Source organism: Pezoporus occidentalis, unplaced genomic scaffold (genome assembly GCF_034315485.1).
Source record: "Pezoporus occidentalis ecotype Australia unplaced genomic scaffold, CSIRO_AGI_Poc_V1 ctg170, whole genome shotgun sequence".
Classification (NCBI taxonomy): Eukaryota; Metazoa; Chordata; class Aves; order Psittaciformes; family Psittacidae; genus Pezoporus; species Pezoporus occidentalis.
This window is the reverse complement of record NW_026913532.1, coordinates 1,217,007-1,240,304: the sequence shown is the minus strand read 5'-3', so window position 1 is coordinate 1,240,304 and position 23,298 is coordinate 1,217,007. Positions and strand designations below refer to the sequence as shown.

General features: G+C 44.6%; 1 protein-coding gene across 1 annotated transcript; it reads left to right on the top strand.

Annotated features, from left to right (window-relative positions):
* Positions 1–895: 895 nt before the first annotated feature.
* On the top strand, positions 896–20,129 carry CCDC125 (coiled-coil domain containing 125). Its single transcript, XM_062613906.1, is given in 13 exon segments — positions 896–1,258; positions 1,261–1,368; positions 3,078–3,136; positions 4,486–4,572; positions 5,435–5,512; positions 6,244–6,329; positions 11,433–11,705; positions 16,701–16,740; positions 17,139–17,310; positions 19,515–19,555; positions 19,557–19,637; positions 19,639–19,650; positions 19,764–20,129. Coding segments are annotated over 13 exon segments (1,533 nt in total). The 5' UTR covers positions 896–1,098; the 3' UTR covers positions 20,100–20,129.
* Positions 20,130–23,298: the final 3,169 nt, after the last annotated feature.

Genomic DNA, 23,298 nt, shown 5'->3' with positions numbered 1-23,298 from the left:
CTAGGATTATAATCATAGAATCCCAGACTGGTTTGGGTTGGAAGGGACTTTAAAGCTCATGCAGTTCCAACTGCTGGCATGGGCAGGGACACCTTCCACTACACCAGGTTGCTCCAAGCCCTGTCCAACCTGGCCTTGAACACTGCCAGGGATGGGGCAGCCACAGCTTCTCTGGACAACTTCCACCTCACAGGTAAGAACTTCTACCTCAGAATTTATCTCAATCTCTCCTCTGTCAGGTTAAAGCCATACCCCCTTTTCCTCTCCCTACAGGCCCTTGTCAGAAGCCCCTCTCCAGCTTTCTTGTCAGCCAGCCCTTTAGGCACTGTGAGCTGCTTTAAGGTCTCCCTGCAGCCTTCTCCAGGCTAAACAAGTCCAGCTCTCTCAGCCTGTCTCAATGCTCCAGCCCTCCATAATGAAACAAGTCCCTTTAGAAACGTTAACTTCTGTCTTCCTGCACTTTTCAAAACTGCTTCTCTGTTTTCGACCCCGGGTTTCTTTCTAATCTTTCTGAAGTTAGCTTTTCCTCTTCTGATCCAAAGGATTCATGCATCACTCTTCTACCTCTTCCCAACACCTGTGAGCTGGCAAGGGAACATCATCGTTCCAAACTCAAGATTTTCAAACTTTCACGCACACAATCCTTCACAAGTGACTTATTCATTGACTGGTTACAGGTCCGCTTGCCACGATGCTAGCTGCCGGGCCAGCTCCCGAGGCTTCAGCCCGCGCCAGGGCGGGAAGGCTGGCCTGTGGTTGGCTCAGCAAGTGAGTTGGGAGCTCCGGTACCTGGGGGGAAAGAAGAGGGGAAGGCCCCGAAGAGGTTCCACCCTCACTAGGGCGGTCCCACGCTTTTAAAGCTTCACCGCATGGCCAGAACTGTGTTTTCCGACAGCCTCAACCTGCCTTGGAAGCGGCTGACGCACCACCACTTTCAGATTCTTTCACTTTAGGGTTGTTCTGCTGCTTTCATGACTGAGTTTTCCTGTTTTTTCTAGATAGAATCCGTGTTTTGTGGGAGGTGCTGTTCACATCACCGGTAAGTGAAGTGCTCTAGGTCAGAAAACAAGACGACCGACCAAAACTCGGGAGGAGAAAATGGAGGAAGCAGAAGAGGATGACATGGCATATGGAGACTTGGGAAACGGCCTCGGGAGAAGACCCGGAGGTGTTTATGAAGGGGAAAATTTACAGAGCTGCTGTTCATTTAAATCTAGGAAGGGGTCTGGAAAGGCTTGTCATTCTCTCTTGTCAGCAAAGAGAGTGAAGAAAGTGATGCTGCAACTCTTCCTGGCTCAAAACAAAACAGTTTTTACAATGGATCATCAAAAAAGCCTGTTACTAGTTCCACACGACAGCGTAGCTGTGGTAAGAGTAATTTGAGTGTTTATTATTTACCATGAGAAAACCCCCTGTTAGCAAAACCAAGCAGTTCATTTGCTTCACGAGGTGTCCACAAGACAGAGTGTGTGCTAAAACACTTGGAGATCTCTGGAGGATTCCAAGGGACATGACTGCTAGGATCCAGTGCAGCCTCACAGGGTGGTTGGTGCAGCCCCTAAGGCTGCTGTTAGTGTCATAGTAGGAGAGGTAGAGTAGTCTCTGTGCCTATACCTTCCAAAACATTTGACAGCAAAATTGCTTTTCAGTAAGTGAGGCTGTGGCCCTTCTAGTGTAAACTGACCATTTTTAAAGTGCTTAGTTTTGCTTTTGAAAGTGACATTTAGAAAAGAGCATCCTGTGGTGGGGGACAGCATTGGTTTTCTCTAAATATATATATGAAATTTAATGGACTTTCTTGGACTCCTGGTTTAAGTGTGTTTTCCTAGAGGTTCTATCATTGGAACAGGTTGCCCAGAGAAGCTGTGGCTGCCCCATCCCTGCCAGTGCTCAAGGCCAGGTTGGACAGGGCTTGGAGCAACCTGTTCCAGTGTTCCTTACCATGGCAAGGGGTTGGAACTGAATGAGCTTTGAAGTCCCTTCCAGTCTAAACTGGTCTGTGATTCTATGATTCTGTGAAAGCTTATGGCTAAATACTCAAAATCGCATTTGCTGTTGGCGTATTTTTGAAGTTAAGAAGTTGGTTTTGGAATCTGCAAATCTCAGCTCTCTGGTCTTGTCTTTTTTTTTTCCTTTCTCTTTTTTTGGGTGAAGATAACACTACTGTAGATAAAATCAAATATAGGCAGTGCTGTTTATTATACATCAGTTGCTTTCCCTTACATTTTTAGCCATTTTTAGTATTTTGACCAAAGTATTTCTGTGTAACTTGCTTATTTTTCTCCTTTAGAACAAGTCCCTGCTATCCTCTCCACACACTGCTATAAGACATGTAATTATTCTTTATTGGATTCAGCATCTTCAGTGCAAAGATGTCAGGAAAACAGCATAATTCCTGTTGGTTTCACTGCCATTATGCTGGTCTTTTTGTGTGATCTTTGGTCATCTTTGTGTGATGCTTGTCTTAGATCTAGGTCTATCACACAGCAGCATCCATGAAAGCATGACTAAAGTCCACTGCATCGTGATTTGGATTTAGCAGAAGGATGCATCTTATCCTGCTTAGTTTAAGAGAAGTAGTAACTTCTTGTGTAGAGGAATACTGGATCTTGTGGGATACTCCACTAACATACTTCCATCTTCCAATCTTGAAAATTGACATTAATTCTAAATAGAGTTAGATGCTGTGTTGTTGACTGTGGTTGTTTAAAAGTTACAATCTGAAAAGAAGCTAAAAAAAAGAAGTTTGGTTTGTTGTTTTTTTTTAATCAAGATGGCAGTTTTGTGGTTTTGGTACTTTTGTGGGTGTGGGTTTGGTTCTTTTATGAAATTCTAAAATAATTGTCCTTATTTTAGGTCTCTTTATAACTGACTTTTTTTTTTCCATTGCCCTTCTTTAACTATGAAACAATATGTTTGATTTTAGTATTTATGTATTTCTTAAGTCTTTTAATTGGCTCCTGAAGAAAAAATATACCTTTGACTGTTACCAGTTTTCAGGGTAAAGAAAATTCTCATGTTTTCTGTTGTAAATATTATAGTTTCTCAGCATTTAGTATCTGCTATCAATCTTACAGAATCTAATGCTGAAGTGCCAAATGAAGAACTAAAGCAACAACTTTGGGAGGCTCAAGAGGTAAGTGACTGTGCCAAGTGTGCTGTTGTTGAAATCTGCATTTCCTTTTAACATAGCAAAGTGTTGGTTTAGCTGAAGACCTTGGCATGTCAGAATCAGGGATAGATTCAGGTTTTTGTAACCAGTGCAGTAGTTGGAAGCCTTATTCAATTTTATGACACATATTTTTATTTTTTTTTGTGATGGGGAGAATGGAGAGGAAGTATTTTGAAAAGTGTAGAGATGTAGATAATATTGAAAGGATCATACTACTTTTCTAGCATGTTTTCTTTAAGCTTCAGGGCCTGAAAATCTTCAGTGTAAACAGAGTAGTGTTTGGGGTTTTAATCTGGATTTTTACTGAAAGGTAGTTAACTCCTACATTTTAATTTTACTGTGGTTAAATATGTTGATGTGTTGGCATCAGTCTGGGCAGAAAGAGCATGGTGATCTCAGTTGTAAGGGTATCATCTTCATCTGTACTGTGTTCTTTAACCCCAGGATATCCTGTAGTAGGTCACTGTCAGGTTTTCTTAGCATGAAGAACCTTCAGTGCACAGCAAGTTAAAATGTCAAGGAACCTTACTCATTTTCAATTAGACAAAACTGAAGAAATGCACTGCTCTGAGGTACAATTTTAGTATCAATTGCTGCAGTAACAGGCCTGAAAGAACTCTGAAAAAAAGTTTTGTATGACAAGTGAACAACTGAGTGACCTACAAAGGGGTTAAGGAAAAATAAGTACACAAAGCAGTAAATTTCATTTTAACTATTGGAAACTAAAAAAAAACCTGCTTTCTTCCAAAGGGGGGAATGTTGCATAAAGGTATGATTGGCAGGTACCTGCAGCAGGGGTCTGTTGGACAGTGGTTTTGTTGTGGACAAGGTAGTGGTTTTAATCCAACAGTTGTAACACGATATTCACACTATAGAGTATAGATGTTTTGTATGATATGTTTAGGGTATGTCATATTAATAGAGCATTTATATTTTAGTATATATTTGTAGTATTTGATACTGCATATATAGGAAAACTGTACTCTGTTCTGTTTCCTTATTTTAAACCTCGGGACCTGTGGTGATACATGCAGCTTCTTTAGCAAGGCAAAACTGCAGTGGTTTATTTTCCAAATATCCTGGAAGAGAACAGAAAGAATAATAATTACAAGTATTCTTCAAGGATTTGGTGCTAGTATGCGTTGTTAACATTTCTTCATTGTAAGCAAGCTACTTGTCAGGAAAGAATCATACAGCATAGAAGCAGAACACTGTTTTTTTGAAGAGGGCAAATTTACATTGCCCTCTACATTTATGAGTTTTAACACTATTACCTTGGGTTTTATCAGTGTACCTATTTCGTTTTGCTTCAGGAAGTTGACATTTTGAAAGTTGAGCTTGAAGCATCTCAGAGACAACTTGAAGGAAAAGATGAAGCCCTAAGAATTCTGCAGAGCATGGTAGAAGTTTTTCAGAAATCATTAATGGTCAAGGAAGGAAAACAGAAGAAATCTTCCTGCCACTCCTCATTAAAACTCCCTGAACCTGTATTTACCAGGACTTTAAAGCACTGAATCTGCAAGTGTCTTACACACTTGGCTTCTACAACTTTTACTTCATGGAGCTATTGAAGAAGATTTTACTGTTGTAGCATTTCTGTATTTTTATCTTTGAGGTTCTTTGAGGATTTATTTAAGTTAGAAGAACAACTCTTTCTCTCCAGCCCTTTAAATTATATGTTTTGTCAGTGCTTGAACTTCTGCTGCAAAACACAGATATTTTCAGTTGACTGCTCCATACATTGTCTTAGAGGACATTATACATTAAATGTTAGGTCAGTCTTTTGTCCACAGATTGTGATACTTTTATTCATTATCACAATGGATTATGTTGAAATCAGTTCCTGTTTCTTAGTCTGCTTGCTTAACCCATTTATAGCCTGCAGTTTCTACCCTCAGACATTCATAGTAAGTTACACCTGGCTCAAAGTCTAGGTTTAAGAGCTGATTTTGTGGATGAGACCTAAAGAAGACACAATGATGTCATCTTAAATGAACGCTACATTTTCCAATAGAAAAGATTATGGACTGAAACACAAGTTTGTCAATGCAATGTAGCATTATGTGACTTGAAATTAGAACCCACTGGGACTTTACAAGTAAGTTGCTAGTGTTTGTAATTTTGCACACTTACTTTTTAACTATGAGTTTGAACTTCTTGTGATGTAACACTAAAAATTTGTCTAAAGCCAAATTAACTAAACTTAATTACAGTATTTGGACTTGTGCTTTGTTTGTTGTTGGTTTTATTTTTGTTTTGCAGGCACTATTTAATAAAGCCACTAGTCACACAAAAGAAATGCTTCAAAAGACTGAGGAAGAAAAGAGAACTTTAGAAAAGGTAAGGGTGCATTTTTCCTTCACACCTCTCTAAGAACACAGAGTTCATTGCTATTAATATTGGGTTATCAGACTGTTTATTTAGATTAGAACAAATCTGCCATTACTTCAAGGTTTTTTTAAAATTGTTATTCCTTTTTAGTAGAAAGGGAAAATGTTAATGCATCACTTTTTTGATTTGGATGTCTTGATGCTGTATATAGTGTGTAGAAATAGTACCTGAAGGTTACTAGAGCTGTTTACTTTCTGTTGGTCTTTGTTCTGAGTTTCATAATCATTCATAGGCAGTTGCACTGTTTGTTAGTTATGAAGCTGGAACTTCCCAGTAAGTTTAAGAAATTGGTGCCCAATTTTCATAGGGAAGATGGAGAGGAGGAGGAGGATGGTGGTAGTGAGCTACCTTGTTAAACTGATTTCTGTGCTTTGTTTCTCTTCCTGTGTGACCTTGCCACAGAACAGTAAGTAGGCAGGGAAACATGGCAGTGTGGGTTTGTTTTTCTCATAAGCCACTACAAGCACCAGTTCATGCAGCACTGTCTGGAATCCACAGATCAGTGATGCCGAAATTTTCTGGTGTCTCACACCAAATGTATTTTTAGCAGTATAATTGATTGTCATCGTCATTGGTCACCTACATTTCTGCCGGTGCTAATCTCAGCACCAGCAGTTCCTCTTCTTCCTTTCAATAGGAGGCTTGTAATAAACTGCTGCAGATTTCTTTTGTTTCCACAGGAAATAAATATTTTGCAATGGTAAATTGAATTTGATCAGGATTGATTTAAAAACATAGAAGACACATGGACAGAAAAATATGACAGGTATTTGACTTATACTGTGTAGTTTTGTGAGTTCTTTTAATTGCATTGAATGCTGTATGTCTTTCCTCAGTTCCAAGTTTACTTCCCTGGATTTTCAGGGTTTTTCATATTTTCGTAATTTCCTTCCAGATTTGGGAATATTTATTTAATTTTCATGCTAGTCACATTTGTATATTTCAGTTGAAACTTCTAGCTTTGCTAGGCTGAATTTTCACTTCATCCTATTACATTATTATGCTAGCCAGCTGGAGCCAGACTGTTCTTTACTTTCAATGGAAATGAGGTATGTCCATGCAGGTGGAAATACCATTTGCTGGTTAATCATTGCTTATTTTCTTCCATTGAAGGTGTGAGCACACATACAGTTAAAAGGGAACGTTTTTGAGAGAGGATAATCAACTGGTTCTTTGTTTAAATAAGATTTGCTGTGGATAGGCAGCAGGTGTGGTTAAGGCAATCAGAAGATGCCAGAAGCACTAAAGTAACAATGCAGCAAAAGGCCTTGAAAAAAGCGATCAGCAGGCTCCCTTATTTAAATGTAGGAATGATATCTCTGAAGTTTCCCCATCAGAATGATTTTCTTTTTCTTCAAATTTTGAATTGAACAATAAGCCAAAAGTTTACAAACTATTTGTTTAAAGGGGAGGTTTGTTAAGATATTTGATCTTGTTCACCTGTTAACTTAATTACCTTGAGGGACACTTTGTGAAAAAACCCTTGGCTTTCCTGACTTATGAGATTGGAAGCTTACCCAGGTAGTCTGGAGCAACAAAACTAGCATTAACTGTTGAAAACTACAGCTGTGGCTTCAGCAAACTGCAAGCCAAAAGTTCAGTCTGCTTCGCAAAAAAGGCTTTCTGGTACAGGTATCAGAAAACAGGACAGCAGGATGAGAAGAATGTGTATTCCCTTCATTTATCCAAGTGAAATAATTCAGGCTACTATTTAAAAAAAAACATGAACTCACAGCATTCTGCATTACTAACATCTGAAGAGATGCACCAAATAGATCACAGAATCATAGATTAGTTTGGGTTGGAAAGGATCTTAAGATCATCTAGATCTAAGCCCCTGCCATAGGCTGGGACGCCTCACACTAAACCATGTCACGCAAGGCTCTGCCCAGCCTGGCCTTGAACACTGCCAGGGATGGAGCATTCACCACTTCTTTGGGCAATCCATTCCAGTGTCTCACCACCCTCACAGTAAAGAACTTCTTCCTTATAACTAACGTGAACTTCCCCTGTTTAACTTTGAACCCATTACCCCTTGTCCTATCCTAGTCCCTAATCTAGAGTTCCTCTCCAGCATCCTTGTAGGCCCCCTTCAGATACTGGAAGGCTGCTATGAGGTCTCCATGCAGCTTCTCTTCTCCAGGCTGAACAGCCCCAACTTTCTCAGCCTGTTTTCATATGGGAGGTGCTTCAGCCCCCTGATCATCCTCGTGGCCTCCTCTGAACTTTCTCCAACAGCTCCATGTCCTTCTTACGTTGAGGCACCAGAACCACTCACAGTACTGCAAGTGGGGTCTCACAAGAACAGAATGGATTGCCACTTTTCTATTCAACAAGGAAATACTTCGATGCCTCAAAGAAAAACATGGTATAAATGCATATTCTATTCTCTAAGATTGCAACACTTGGCAGAGCAGCTGTTCCTGAGAACAGTGTTCAACCTACAGGAAGTTTATTTTATAAAATTCAGACCAAAGGCCTGTTGTCACATGGCCAGTAACAATTCTGTTCTTTCAAGGAAGAGATTTCTCTCAAATGTTTCAGAGCTTCATTATTACAAATTTCTTTCAGATTCTAATGGTACTGGTACTTAAACCCACCTTCTGTTAAAATCTGAAGTTGCTGAATGATCTTTTATTTTCTTTTTTAGACATTCTCTCAAAGGTACTTGGACACATTTAAATTGCTTGTGTAAGGGTGTGGCTTCATGAATAAGGCTAGCCTGTTTGAACAGCCCATGCTATCTGGGTTGCAAGAGAAACCTCTGTATGAGCACAGAGATTCCTGGTTTTGTTCACTACAGAGCCACATGCAGCCCTGGAAAACAAGAAGCTAGACTGGCAAAGCGTGCTTCCTTAGCCTTGGGTCAGAGCCACTCAGACCAAGCCTACACAGAGCCTACACAGGTTGGTTAGGAGTAGTGTCAGGTTGGACACTGGCCCCTGGCTAGCAGATTTAGATCTAACAACATACTACGTATTCATAGAATCATAGAATAGTTAGGGTTGGAAAGGAACTTAAGATCATCAAGTTCCACCCCCCCTTGCCATGGGCAGGGACACCTCACACTAAACCATGTCACCCAAGGCTTCATCCAACCTGGTCTTGAACACTGCCAGGGATGGAGCATTCACAACCTCCCTGGGCAACCTATTCCAGTGCTTCACCACACTAACAGGAAAGAATTTCCTCCTTATATCCAATTTAAACTTCCCCTGTTTAAGTTTTAAACCATTACCCCTTGTATTACCACTACAGTCCCTAATGAAGAGTCCCTCTCCAGCATCCTTAAAGGCCCCTTTCAGATACTGGAAGGCTGCTATGAGGTCTCCATGCAGCCTTCTCTTCTCCAGGCTGAACAGCCCCAACTTTCTCAGCCTATCTTCATACGGGAGGTGCTCCAGTCCCCTGATCATCCTCATGGCTCTCCTCTGGACTTGTTCCAACAGTTCCATGTCCTTTTTATGTTGAGGACACCAGAACTGCGCACAATACTCCAAGTGAGGCCTCATGAAAGCAGAGTAGAGGGGCAGGATCCCCTCCTTCGACCTGCTGGTCATGCTCCTTTTGATGCAGCTCAGGATACGGTTGGCTTTCTGGGCTGCAAGAGCACACTGAAGCTGGCTCATGTTCATTTTCTCATTGACAAACACCGCCAAGTCCTTCTCCGCAGGGCTGCTCTGAATCTCTTCTTTGCCCAACCTGTAGCTGTGCCTGGGATTGCTCCAACCCAGGTGTAGGACCTTGCACTTGTCATGGTTAAACTTCATGAGGTTGGCATCAGCCCACCTCACAAGCATGTCGAGGTGCCTCTGGATGACATTCCTTCCCACCAGGGTATGAACCGAATCACACAGTTTGGTGTCATCGGCAAACTTGCTGAGGGCGCACTCAATCCCACTGTCCATGTCAGCGACATGACCGGTCCCAACACTGATCCCTGAGGGACACCACTCATTACTGGTCTCCAGCTGGACATTTAGCCATTGACCACAACTCTTTGTGTGCGGCCATCCAGCCAGTTCTTTATCCACTGAGTGGTCCACCTATCAAACTGATGTCTCTGCAATTTAGAGACAAGGATGTTGTGTGGGACAGTGTCAAACACTTTGCACAAGTCCAGGTAGATGACATCAACTGCTCTACCCCTGTCCATCAGTTCTGCAGCCCATCATAGAAGGCCATCAAATTGGTCAGGCAGGATTTCCCCTTAGTGCAGCCATGATGGCTGTCACCAAGCACCTTGTTGTTTTTCATGTGCCTTAGCATGCCTTCCAGGAGAATCTGCTCCAAGATTTTGCCAGGCACAGAGGTGAGACTGACTGGTCTGTAATTTCCCAGGTCATCCATTTTCCCCTTCTTGAAAACGGGGGTTATAGTTCCCTTTTTCCAGTCATCAGGAACTTGACATGACTGCCATGAATTTTCAAGTATGATGGACAGTGGCTTCGCAACTTCATTTCCAGCTCCTTCAGCAACCGCGGATGGATTGCATCAGGTCCTGTCCTGGGTTCAGCAGTAGCAGTCATTTTTCTCCTCCTTGGTAGCTGGTGTAGTGCAGTGTTTTGACTTTCAGCTCGGGAACAGAGCTGATAACAAGGATGTTTTGGTTTGGCCAAGGACTTTGTGAGCCTCATGCTCTGCCAGGGAGGAGGGGAAGCCAGGAGGAAGCAGAGACAGGACACCTGACCCAGACTGACCAAAGAGGTATTCCATACCACAGCACGTCATGTCCAGGATGTAACTGGGAGCTAGCCGGAAGGGCTGGGAGACTGCAGGGTTGGAGGAGGTATCGGTCAGAGCTTGGTCGGGCTGGGGGGGGGGCCAGTTATCGGTCGGCTGGTGGTGAGATGATGTATTCTCTTCCCTTGTTATTTCCTTTATCATTATTATCATTGGTGGTAGCAGTAGTGATCTGTGTTATACCTTAGTTACTAAACTGTTCTTATCTCAACCCGTGGGAGTTGCATTCTTTTCGATTCTCCTCTCCGTCCCTCCAGGAGCAGGGGGAGGGCAAGAAAGGGGGGGAAGTGAGTGAACAAGTTACCTGACTGGGTTTAAACCACGACAGGTCCCATGGACTTGTGCACATTCAGATTTTTAAGATGGTCTCGAACCAGATCCTCTCCTACAGTGGGCCCAAGGTCTTCAATCTCACAGTCCCTGCATCTGCCTTCCAAGACTTGGATGGTGCAGTCAGAGCCTTTGCCAGTGAAGACCGAGGCAAAGAAGTCATTCAGAACCTCAGCCTTCTCCAGATCCTGTTTATCCAGTTCTCCCAAGAGCGTCCTGTGGGGGCCTACGTTGTCTCTAGTCTGGTTTTTATTTGCTACGTACCTGTAGAATCCCTTCCTGTTATCCTTAATATCCCTAGCCAAGTTTATTTCTAACTGGGTCTTAGCTTTCCTAACCTGGTTCCTAGCTTCCCAGACAACATCCCTGTATTCTTCCCAGGCCGCCTGTCCTTGCTTCCACCTCATTTGAATTTTCTTCAGGAGCTCCTTATCCATCCAAGGAGGTCTCCTGGCTCTCCTGCTGCACTTCCTTCTAGTTGGGATGCAACACTCCTGAGCTTGTAGCAGATGATCCTTGAAGATCAACCAAGAGTCTTGGGCCCCCGTGCCCTCTAGGGCTATATCCCATGGAACCTTACTAAGCAGGTTCAGGTATTGTTATGGGGAAATTTTACCATTTTTCTCAATAAAAAATACTGAAAGTGAGAAAACAACTTGTATAATGCAGCATGGATAATATCTTGTCAAACTGGCAACTCAGCTGTTTCCAGTTTTGACCTTTTTCTTCAGTCTTCCCCACAATCCTAGTCTAAAATATTTTAAAAGATAATACATCCTTTTTCTAACTTCTTCAGGATATATTGTGAAACTGCAGCTCTTAAGGAAGCATTGAAAATGAGAACAGAAGAAGTTAAAACTTCTAAAGCTGAAAATGCAAGTAAGCCGCCAACAGCTTTTTCGCTTAATGTGTTGTTTCTCAGGAATAATGCAGTATTTAGCTATGAAGGAAGCTTTCTGTTGGTAAAAGTCTCTTTGTTACTGGCAGATGATCTTAGTGGCTGTGCAGAAGCCCTTTTTCAATGGAAAAGTTGTGTTTGGTTTGGGTTTTTTTTCCTCTTAAAAAATAAGTAAATGACAGGAGAAGTTAGGTATGCATAGCTTAAAAAGTAGATCAGGTATGGAGAAAGTATATCTGTCTTATCTCACTGGCCTGGGAAAATACAACTGGGATCTGAGTTGCTACATCTGCATATTCCCAAACTGATGCTTTATAGAACTGTTTAATTTCTGTGTAGATAAACTCAGAAGCTAAGAAATCAGAGCAGCAGACTTTGTAATCACTTTCCTTGTTTTATTGCTGGTGTCCCAGACTGCTGACCAATATGGTCGCCTCCAGAAAGAGAGCTTGCAGTAAGAAGACTGCAGCAACTCAGACAGAGACCCCGTCCCAAACCGTGGCTGTTCAGGTCTCTGGGTGCAGGGAGTGCCAGAGCCTGCTGCTGCCGGGGGAGGGAGGACAGCATTCCACCTGTGTGAGGTGTGAGCAGGTAGAAGATCTGCTTAGCCTGGTGGCAAGACTTAAGGAGGAGGTTGAGACGCTGAGGACCATCAGGGAATGTGAAAGGGAGATCGACTGGTGGGGTAACTCCCTGGTGTGCCAGTCGGAATGGTTCCAGGGACATACCCCCCAAAAGGGGAAGGACCCCCTGCCCTCTCACACAGAGGGGGATGGCCCGAGACAGCCCCTGCCCTGTAGATGTTGCACAGAGGTAGGGGAGCAAAAAGACGACAAGGGTTGGAAGCGAGTTCCAGTTCGGTGTCATGGGAAACCCTCCCCCCTTCCTGCCCTGCTTCCCCAGGTGTCCCTCCGTAATAGGTTCGAGGCCCTGGATCTTGAAGGAGAGGTAGGTGAGAATGTGGTGCAAGGCTAGCCTACAAAGCCACATAGGAAAAGGCGGTCGACTTTGCACCTCAAGACTGCCTCTGATAAGAAAGAAAGAAGGGTCATTGTAGTAGGCAGTTCCCTTCTGAGAGGAACAGAGGGCCCGATATGCAGAGTTGACCCTCATCATAGGGAAGTGTATAGTCTGCCTGGAGCCTGGATCAGGGATATCACTAGGGCGCTCCCCAGCCTGGTGCACCCGACAGACTACTACCCGCTGCTGGTCTTCCAGACAGGTGAGGGGGAAGCTGCTTCCCGCAGTCTGAGGGGGATGAAGAAAGACTACAGGGACTTGGGGCGGATGGTGAAAGAGTCTGGGGCTCAAGTGATCTTCTCCTCACTCCTTCCATCTTCCACTGATGATGTGGGACGGAATGGGAAGATTCAGTTCATAAACGATTGGCTTCGAGACTGGTGCTACAGGCAGGGCTTTGGATTCTTTGATAACAGCTGGTTTTATAGGGCACCAGTCTGGACAATGACAAGTGAGAAAGGTTTATCTCACAGAGGCAAAAGGATGCTGGGGCACGAATTAGCAGGGCTCATTTGGAGAGCTTTAAACTAGATTCGAAGGGGGATGGGGTTGTAGCTGGGCTTGCCCCAGTGGGGCAGCACTCCAGAACTGATGAAGACTGGGATGCCTCCTATAATCCTAGGGTGAAATCAGTGTGCTCAGCTTGCTCCCTGGAATGTCTACACCAATGCGCGCAGCACGGGAAATAAGCAGGAGGAGTTGGAAACCTGTGTTAAGTCAGGAGACTATGATCTGGTGGCAATTACAGAGACGTGGTGGGACAGCTCACATGACTGGAATATAGTCATGGAGGGCTATGTCCTTTTCAGGAAAGACAGGCCAGCCAGGAAGGGTGGTGGGGTTGCTCTTTATGTGCGGGAGCAACTACAATGCACCGAGTTCTGTCCAGGGGCAGAAGACGAGCGAGTTGAGAGTCTGTGGGTGAGAATTAAGGGGCAGGCTGGCAGGGGCGATACTGTTGTGGGTGTCTGTTACAGACCACCAGATCAGGGTGAGGAAGTTGACGAGGCCTTCTACAGGCAGCTGAGAGAGGCCTCACAGTCACAGGCCGTGGTCGTCGTGGGGGATTTTAACTTCCCTGATGTTTACTGGAAGGACCACTCAGCAACCCAGCCACAGTCCAGGAGGTTCCTCCAGTGTATGGATGATAACTTCCTCCTGCAAATGGTGGATGAGCCAACCAGGAGAGGAGCACTGCTGGATCTCATCCTCACTAACAAGGAGGGTCTGGTCGAAGCAGTAAAGGTTAAGGGCTGCCTTGGTTGCAGCGACCACGAGATGGTGGAATTCAGGATCTTGTGTGGTAGGACCAGTAGAATAGCAAGTAGAATTGCAACCCTGGACTTTAGCAGGGCAAACTTTGGCCTTTTCAAGCAATTGCTAGGGGAAATCCCATGGGCAAGGCTGCTTGAAGGTAAAGGGGCCCAAGATAGTTGGTTGGCATTCAAGGATTGCTTTTTCCGAGCTCAAGATCAGAGCATCCCGACACGTAGGAAGTCAAGGAAGAGGGCCAGGAGACCTGCGTGGCTAAATAGGGAATTGCTGGGTATGCTCAAGTGGAAGAGGAGAGTTTACAGGTCATGGAAGGAGGGGCTGGCCACTTGGGAGGAATATAAGGCTGCTGCTAGAGGATGTAGGAAGGCAGCTAGGAGGACTAAGGCCTCCTTAGAATTAAACCTGGCAAGAAGGGTCAAGGACAGCAAAAAGAGCTTTTTCAAATACATGGCAGACAAAACTAACAGCAGAGGCAATGTAGGCCCACTGATGAAAGGGATGGGTGCCCTGGTGACAGAAGATACAGAGATGGCAGAGTTACTGAATGCCTTCTTTGTCTCTGTCTACTCAGCTGCAGGCAATCCTGAAGAGCCCTGTACCCCTGAGACCTTAGATGAAGTCAGGTCAATGGAGCGGTTTGCCTTAGTCGATGAGGAATGGGTTAGAGACCAGTTGAGCAATCTGGATATCCATAAATCCATGGGTCCAGATGGGATGCACCCGCGGGTGCTGAGGGAACTGGTGGAAGTCATTGCTAGACCACTCTCCATCATCTTTACCAAGTCTTGGGAAACGGGAGAGGTGCCTGAGGACTGGAGGAAAGCAAATGTCACTCCAGTCTTCAAAAAGGGCAAGAAGGAGGACCCGGGTAACTATAGACCGGTCAGCCTCACCTCCATTCCTGGGAAAGTGATGGAACACCTTATCCTTGGTGCCATCTTAAGGCATATCAAGGATAAGAGGGTTCTGAGGGGCAGTCAACATGGCTTCACCAAGGGGAAATCATGCTTGACCAATCTCTTAGCCTTTTATGAGGATATAACACGGTGGATGGATGATGGCAGAGCGGTAGATGGTCTACCTTGACTTCAGCAAAGCATTTGACACAGTCTCCCACAGCATCCTCATGGCTAAATTGAGGAAGTGTGGTCTGGATAATCAGGTAGTGAGGTGGACTGTGAACTGGCTGAAGGAGAGAAGCCGGAGAGTTGTAGTCTATGGGGCTGAGGCTAGTTGGAGGCCTGTAACCAGTGGTGTGCCTCAAGGGTCAGTACTGGGACCAGTAGTATTTAATATATTCATCAACGATTTAGATGAGGGAATTGAGTGTACTGTCAGCAAGTTTGCTGATGACACTAAGCTGGGAGGAGTGGCTGACACGCCAGAAGGCTGTGCTGCCATCCAGCGAGACCTGGACAGGCTGGAGAGTTGGGCAGGGAATAACTTGATGAACTATAATAAGGGAAAGTGTAGAGTCCTGCATCTGGGCAGGAACAACCCCAGGTTCCAGTATAGGTTGGGGAACGACCTGTTAGAGAGCAGTGTAGGGGAGAGGGACCTGGGGGTCCTAGTGGATGACAGGATGACCATGAGCCAACACTGTGCCCTTGTGGCCAAGAAGGCCAATGGCATCCTGGGGTGTATTAGAAGGGGGGTGGTTAGTAGGTCGAGAGAGGTCCTCCTTCCCCTCTACTCTGCCCTGGTGAGACCCCATCTGGAATATTGTGTCCAGTTCTGGGCCCCTCAGTTCAAGAAGGACAGGGAGCTGCTGGAGAGAGTCCAGCGCAGGGCAACTAAGATGATTAAGGGAGTGGAGCATCTTCCTTATGAGGAAAGACTGAGGGAGCTGGGTCTCTATAGTTTAGAGAAGAGGAGACTGAGGGGTGATCTTATTAGTGTATATAAATATATAAAGGGGGAGTGTCACGAGGATGGAGCCAGGTGTCGTGGTTTAAACCCAGTCAGGCAACTTGTTCACTCACTCCCAGTGAGTGGTGCCAAGCTGACAACAATCGCGGGCCATCCCCCCCCCCCCCCCAGGGCTCTCCCCTTCCCTGCTCCTGGAGGAACGGGGAGGAGGATCGAAAGAGTGCAACTCCTACGGGTTGAGACAAGGACAGTCCAGCAACCAATGTACAACACAAATCACCACCGCTACTACCAACTACAACAATGATAAGGGAAAATAACAAGGGAAGAGAATACGATACCACCGGCCAAGAAACGAGTCCCACCTGGAACCCGTGTCCTTCCGGGTAACTCCCAGTTACCCCCCCACCCCAGGCATGACGTGCTGTGGTATGGAATACCTCCCTGGCTAGCCCGGGTCAGGCGCCCCATCTCTGCTTCCTCCCAGCTTCCCCTCCTCCCTGGCAGAGCATGAGCCTCACAAAGTCCTTGGTCAGGCTAAACATCACTTAGCAACAACCGAAAACATCGGCTTCACCAACACTGTTCTCAGGCTGGAAGTCAAAACACAGCACTGCACCAGCTACCACAAAGGAAAAACATGACTGCTGCTGCTGAACCCAGGACACCAGGCTCTACTCAGTGGCAAACAATGATAGGACAAGGGGTAATGGGTATAAACTGGAACACAAGAGGTTCCACTTAAACTTGAGAAGAAACTTCTCAGTGAGGGTGACAGAGCACTGGAACAGGCTGTCCAGGGAGTTTGTGGAGTCTCCTTCCCTGGAGACATTCAAAACTCGCCTGGACACATTCCTGTGTAACATTATCTAGGTGTTCCTGCTCCGGCAGGGGGATTGGACTAGATGATCTTTTGAGGTCCCTTCCAATCTCTAACATACTGTGATACTGTGAATTCTATAGTTTTAGAATTTTTCTTCTAATTCATATTTGACTCTATAGATGTGGAAACTATCCTAGTGGTCCCACTGCAGAAGTTCCAGTGACTGACTTGTTTTGAAAATAAGTACTGTCATATCCCTTTTGTACCATGGTTATTACCCCTGACATAGAATTTGCAATTGGCATGGGACATTAATACTCTCCTCAAGCTGTTCTGCATGTCCAGAGATAAACAGTCATTGCTGGCAGCTTGTCTGTGTAGATGGGTAGTGATGTATGCATGCATAGAAAAGGAAGAGTAAGGACTTCAATACACATTGCAAAATCTATTTCTTAACATGATGAGAAAGCACTTTGGTTTCTACTACTTCTTTGATTATACTTATGTAAAAATTGCCTGTGTTGATGGTTTCAGTCTGTCTCTTCATATAAAATTTAGATCTGCTCTTGCTTCCAAATTGCTCAATACACCTTAAATTTTCAGTGAATTAAAAACAGGGTGAAAATCTGAAGAAGAGTAAAGATGAAGCTTATATAATGGCAGATGCTTTCAGGATTGCATTTGAGCAGCAGCTAATGCAGAGGAAGGACCAAGCCCTGAGGCTTGCAGAAGTGATAAAGATTAAGAAGGAAACAAGATTTATAAACTGGAGACGTCTGAAATACGATGGTAACTGGACATGCTATGTATCAGTAACGATTGGCTGCAGAAGTTAGGTGACAAGTGGCACAAGCAGACTTTCTTACTATGCTAGATGTATGTCTGTGGTTTAATTGCTGACTGAGGTTTATGAAGTCGAGGAAGAAAAGGAACGAAGTTATGTCAAAACTGTGAATATGTTAAATAGTTTGCCATGTCATTGAGGAATTCCTACCAGAAGTTTTGCACATATAATGTAGAGTATCTGCTTGTAAGTGGGATATATGAATACTACATTGGAGCTATCAGTCTAGGCTTTTAATGTAACCTTTTTTTATTACACTTTCATGACCTGTACTACTTGATTAAAAACATGCTGAAATAAATAAACGGTAGCCTAGGTTGACAATAACATTCTGGATATTATATGTTTATTATGAGAACAACACAAAAAAGATAACATCTGGCAAGTTTAGCCTGACCTGTTTAGATGCTGTCAACAAGTCAGTAGTTGGACTTGTTGATGATCTTAAAGGCCTTTTCCAAACTAGTTGATACTGTGATTCTATGATTTGCCTTGATAGGTTTTTTTTCAAGTGAGCTCTATGTAGGAGTTAGGGAAGGAGGAGAAATTATATATATATATGTATGTGTGTGTGTGTATATATGTGTGTATATATATATATATATACACACACTGAGCTTTCAATGACATACTAAATAATTGGGGTTGTTTTTTTTCTGTTTTTTGAGACATTTCTAGGTTTTTATTATGCATGTACTTGGAGTACAGTTCTGGTGTCTGGAACATAAGAAGGACATAGAGCTGTTGGAGAAAGTCCAGAGGAGGGCCACAAGGATGATCAGGGGCTGGAGCACCTCCCATATGAAGACAGGCTGAGAAAGTTGGGGCTGTTCAGCCTGGAGAAGAGAAGGCTGTGTGGAGGCCTTAGAGCAGCCTTCCAGTATTTGAAGGGGGCCTACAAGGGAGAGGGGACTCTTGATTAGGGACTGTAGTGATTGGACAAGGGGTAAGAGGTTTAAAGTTAAACAGGAAAAGTTCAGGTTAGATATAAGGAAAAAGTTCTTTACTGTGAGGGTGGTGAGCCACTGGAACAGGTTGCCCAAGAGTGGTGAATGCTCCATCCCTGGCAGTGTTCAAGGCCACACTGGACAGAGTCATGGATGACATGGTTTAGAGTGAGGTGTCCTTCCCCATGGCAGGAGGGTTGGAACTAGATGATCTAAGGTCCTTTCCAACCCTGACTATTCCATGATTCTGCGTATCTGTGTATTTATTGTTATTTTTACACCTCATATGTTACGAGTTACAAAGCCCTTTGTAAAAGAGGAAGAATTCCAATGATCCTTTCCTTATTAAAGATAAAGGATAAAGATAAGTACTTAAGTGCATTTGTCATGGTCAAAACCATAGCAGAATTTAGGAATGGCACTTTAAGATATATTTGTGTTAGCCATTGACCTGGACATGTCTTGCTTTGAGGTGGGTCTTAGAATCAAAGAATCACAAAATCAACCAGGTTTGGAAAAGACCTTCAAGATCATCAAGTCCAAGCGCTCCCAGTACTGCCAATGTCATCATTGAACCATGTCACTTGAGGGCCTCATCTACACAGTTTCTGAACACCTCCAGGTACAGTGATTCCACCACAGCCCTGGGCAGCCTGTTCCGATGCCTGACCACCCTTTCAGGGAAGAAATTGTCCTTAAAAGCCAGTCTAAACATCTCCTGGTGCAGCTTGAGGCTGTTTCCTCTTGTCGTATTGTTTGTTCCTTGGGAGCAGAGACCAGCCACCTGCTGGCTTCTTCCTCCTTTCAGGTAGTTGTAGAGAATATTAAGGTCCCCCCTGAACCTTCTTTTCTTCAGGCTAAACACCTCACTTCCCCCAGCCTAAATTCCTTGAGCACCCTTGTCATGTAATACTAAACCAGCACACATCTTGAGTACCGACATCATTGTTTCCAAGCTCTATATACTGATACATTAACTTTGTGTAATGTATGTATTCTAACCTTTTTAGAAATCTTAGAATCTCTTGAGCAGCTTATGTCAAAGAGTATATATATATTTTTTTTTTTTTTCCCCTTAAAATGAGAGAAGCTGTAGACTGTATTGCCCTTTAAGAGGAAATTAGTCAGGGTGCTTAGTTCCACAGTTCTTTAGGAAGTTTTTCTCAGTAATGCCACAGTTTGTGTACTTCTATTTTCCTTAGGGCACATCAAGTTACAAGGGAACAAGAGCAGTCTGGGACAAAAAACTATCCAGCCTGCTCTCATCAGAGGCGGATGGCAAGAAAGTTAAAGAGCTGAACAATCCTAATGAAATCCTGAAGATGTTTAATAGATCTGGTTAGTGTTCTGTTAGATATTCATCATGAGTCCAAATCTGTCATTTTACACAAAATGCTTTTTCTTAGCTTATAAACTACTTTCTTTTCTCCCTCTTTTAAATAAATACTCAGGTAAATGACAAAGAGGAGGCTCTGGCTCATCAAAGAAAGGTTAACTACATGCTAGCTCGAGCAATTGAGGCAAGAGAAGATGATTCGGAACAGGATACAGGAAACGGGATGCTAATGTAATCATCAGTACAAAATACAGGAGTCATCGGCCCCGAATGTGCCTGCTGCCAAAACCTTTGCTTGCAAAGCAGTGTTTCCCCAGTTCACAGTGCAAAAACATGTGAAAATCCGGTTAAAATGCTTCAAAAATCACACTCCTGGCCCTCTGAGATTACACACTGTGAAGAAAATGATCCACGTGGAAAAGCAGATGAAACTGTGGTGATCTCTATATAGCCATCTGTGGCAATAAATCTATTTTTTTTTTTTTTTCAAAAAGAAGGATGTTGTGGAAGAATGTTGTTCAGCCTGGAGAAGAGAAGACTGTGGGGAGACCTTAAAGCAGCTGCCAGAGCCTAAAGGGGTGGCAAGAAAGCTTTAGAGGGTCTTTGGACAAGGGTCTGTAGGGACAGGACAAGGGGAATGGCTTTAACCTGACAGAGGGGAGACTGAGATGAGCTCTTAGGCAGAAGTTCTTCCCTGTGAGGGTGGTGAGGCCCTGGCACAGGTTGCCCAGAGAAACTGTGGCTGCCCCATTCCTGGCAGTATTCAAGGACAGGCTTGACGGGTCTTCGAGCAGTGGAAGGTGTCCCTGCCCGTGGCAGGGGTTTGGAACTGGATGAGCTTTAAGGTCCAAAACAAACCAGTCTGTAATTCTATGAAATACTTAAAAATGTCCTGTGATGAAATCACTGAGTACCAGCCCACACTAGAGCATTTACTGCTGCCATCTCCAGTGTTGCAGAAGCTGCACGGTGCCTGTTGCTTTGGCGAAACAACCAGACATAATCAATGTCACGCTAATTCCCAGACGAGGTGGCGCTACCGTGACGTCACGTGGGTGACGTCAAGGGAAGTGTCCCAGCGTGGGTTGCGCCCTCTGCCGGCCGATTCCGATACCGCGAATGTTGGCCGCGTCAATCACAGGCTGGCTCCGCTCCTTTCCCGCCTCACCTGCTCCCGCTGCCCGCACCGCGACTACGCAGGCGTGTGGGGACGTGGCCGTGCGAGCGGTGGCTGGGTGCGCAGAGGAGGGGCAGCTCCTGAGGTAAACGGGGTGGTGGGGGTGGTGCTCCGTTTCTGCATCGGCCCCCTCCGGGGTGAGGTTGTAGGTGCGGGGCTGGTACAGCCGTGGTGGGGCCGAGGGCTGGGGGTGCGAGGCCCGGTGCAGTCGTCGGTATCGTGCCACCGGGCGGCTTTCCCGACCCCCAACCTGCTCCAGTTGCGGCCTTCCCGGTCCGCCATTCCTGGCATCGGCCCTGGCACTCGGGTCCGGCCGCCTCCCGAGGCTCCCGGCCGGGTGGGGGCTGAACGGGAGCTGGGCCTAGTCCTGATGCGTTCGGTGTCGCGGCTGCCCCCGCGGGTGATGGCTCGTTAGTGTTCCTTTTGCCGCGATCGGCTCCGTCATGTAGGTGTCAGGGACTTTTGTCTTGCCTGGTGTGGCACAGATGTGTATCTCAGTTGAGGAAAACGTACTAAGTATTCAGCGCTGAATTTTATTCCTGACCTGAAGAGGGGCTTGTTTACTTCAGAACTGATAAGCTGTCATGTGCGAGAGAAACTTTGTGCAGGGAAGATTATACAGCCTCAGCAGCATAAGCGAATTCACTCTCTGGAAATGGAAAATGGTAATGAAAGAAAATAATCCCCTTGTACTGGGCATTGGTGGGGCCACACCTGGAATCATGTGTTCAGTTCTGGGCCCCTCACTACAAGAGAGACATGAGGAGCTGGAGCGGGTCCAGAGAGGGCCAATGGAACTGGTGAAGGGCCAGGAGAACAAGTGTGATGGGGAATGGCTGAGGGAACTGGAGGTGTTTAGTCTGGAGAAGAGAAGGTTCGGGGGGGGCTTATTGCTCTCTACAGCTACCTGAAAGGGGAATGGAGCTAGGAGGTGACTGGTCTCTGCTCCCAAGGAGCAAGGGATGGGACAAGAGGAGACGGCCTCAACCTGCACCAGTGGATAGGTTTAGATTGAATATTAGGGGCGGTTTCTTCCCCAGAAGGGTGGTCAGGCACTGGAACAGACTGCCCAGGGCACTACTGGAATCACCATCCCTGGAAGTGTTCACAAACTGTGTAGACAAGGCCCTCAGTGACATGGTTTAGTGATGGCCTTGGCAGTACTGGGGAACAGTTTGACTTTTGGTGATCTTGAAGGTCTTTTCCAAACCTCGTTCATTCTGTGACTCAATGAAAAACAAATCCTTGTGTTTTAGGATGCAGTCTGTCACTGGCTGTTCTTACAGCAGTTCTTGATGTGTATTGCATGTTAGATTGCTTAGATGATTTGGTTGCTCCTAGGGTTTACTGGTTTTGCTTACTTCTTATTTGATTGATTTTTATAGGGGATACAAAGTACAATGTACATGCTTGCACCATACACTTGCATTAAATATTTTAAGATGTGCTTCTGGATAAACTATGAAACATTCTCGGTCTGTATTTAAATATAAGCTATAATGGCAGAGAACTGGTTTATTGGTGCATCCTGTAGAAAGAAAGAGAGCTCAGAGAAGTTGCCTGCCAGTATTATAGGCTGTTAGTATCTATTGCTGAGGTTGACTAAGACAAATATCTGGTTATTAGCAATGTAAATCAGAGAAGTTGAGAATATTAAGGGAACATTGGTTTCCATTGGGTAGTGATCTTTCAGACCTGGTACAAGAATTGTATTATCATTACTCATTTTCTAATGCTGAGTGATAAATGCTGATACAACTAATGATGATGGCACTGTGGGCAATCTGAGAGAGATGTGTTTGATTGAGCAAGCGGATTCTTCAGCTGTGGGCCTGGCTGCTCATGGCACTGCTTATGTGTCAGAGCACTAATGAACATGTGTAATTGTTAATGGATTTTTGGAGAAATCTGGTTGAATAAACAGAATGTTGTTCTTTCTAAGCAAGGGAGTTTAGTTTTTTGCAGTGTGCCATGTAAGCTTTTCCTTGTGTGTCTGGAAACTTATCTTCACCCCCTGATTCAGCTGGTAAATTTGCAGTGGCAGCAGCTAGTGCAGTTTTCGGGGTGGATAATATGTTGTCTTGCTTAGCAGGAATTGTTTTAATTTTTATTTGACAACTTTAAGTTTTAACAAAGCATTTGCTGAGTTGTAATGAAGTTCCCTGGTGAGTGGATTGCTGATGAACATCAAGGGCAGACATTTGTATCCATGTTTTGCGTTTTTTTTGTCTGTGGGGCCCTGAATTGGTGGGTAGGTGTATGGTGTAGCCCTATGAGAGGGGAAGAGAGGAAGAGAAATCTAGTACCTAAATAAGGTAAATAAATACCTTCTCCCTTAAGGTGGGAGAAGAAGCATACTGGGTTTGTTGCAGCACTTCATTTCTAGAACACTGTGAGTTCTTAATGGTTGTGTTTCTGTCAGAGTCTTTGTTCTAACTGTGGTAGCTGATGGGTGGTAAGCTAGAAAAAACCT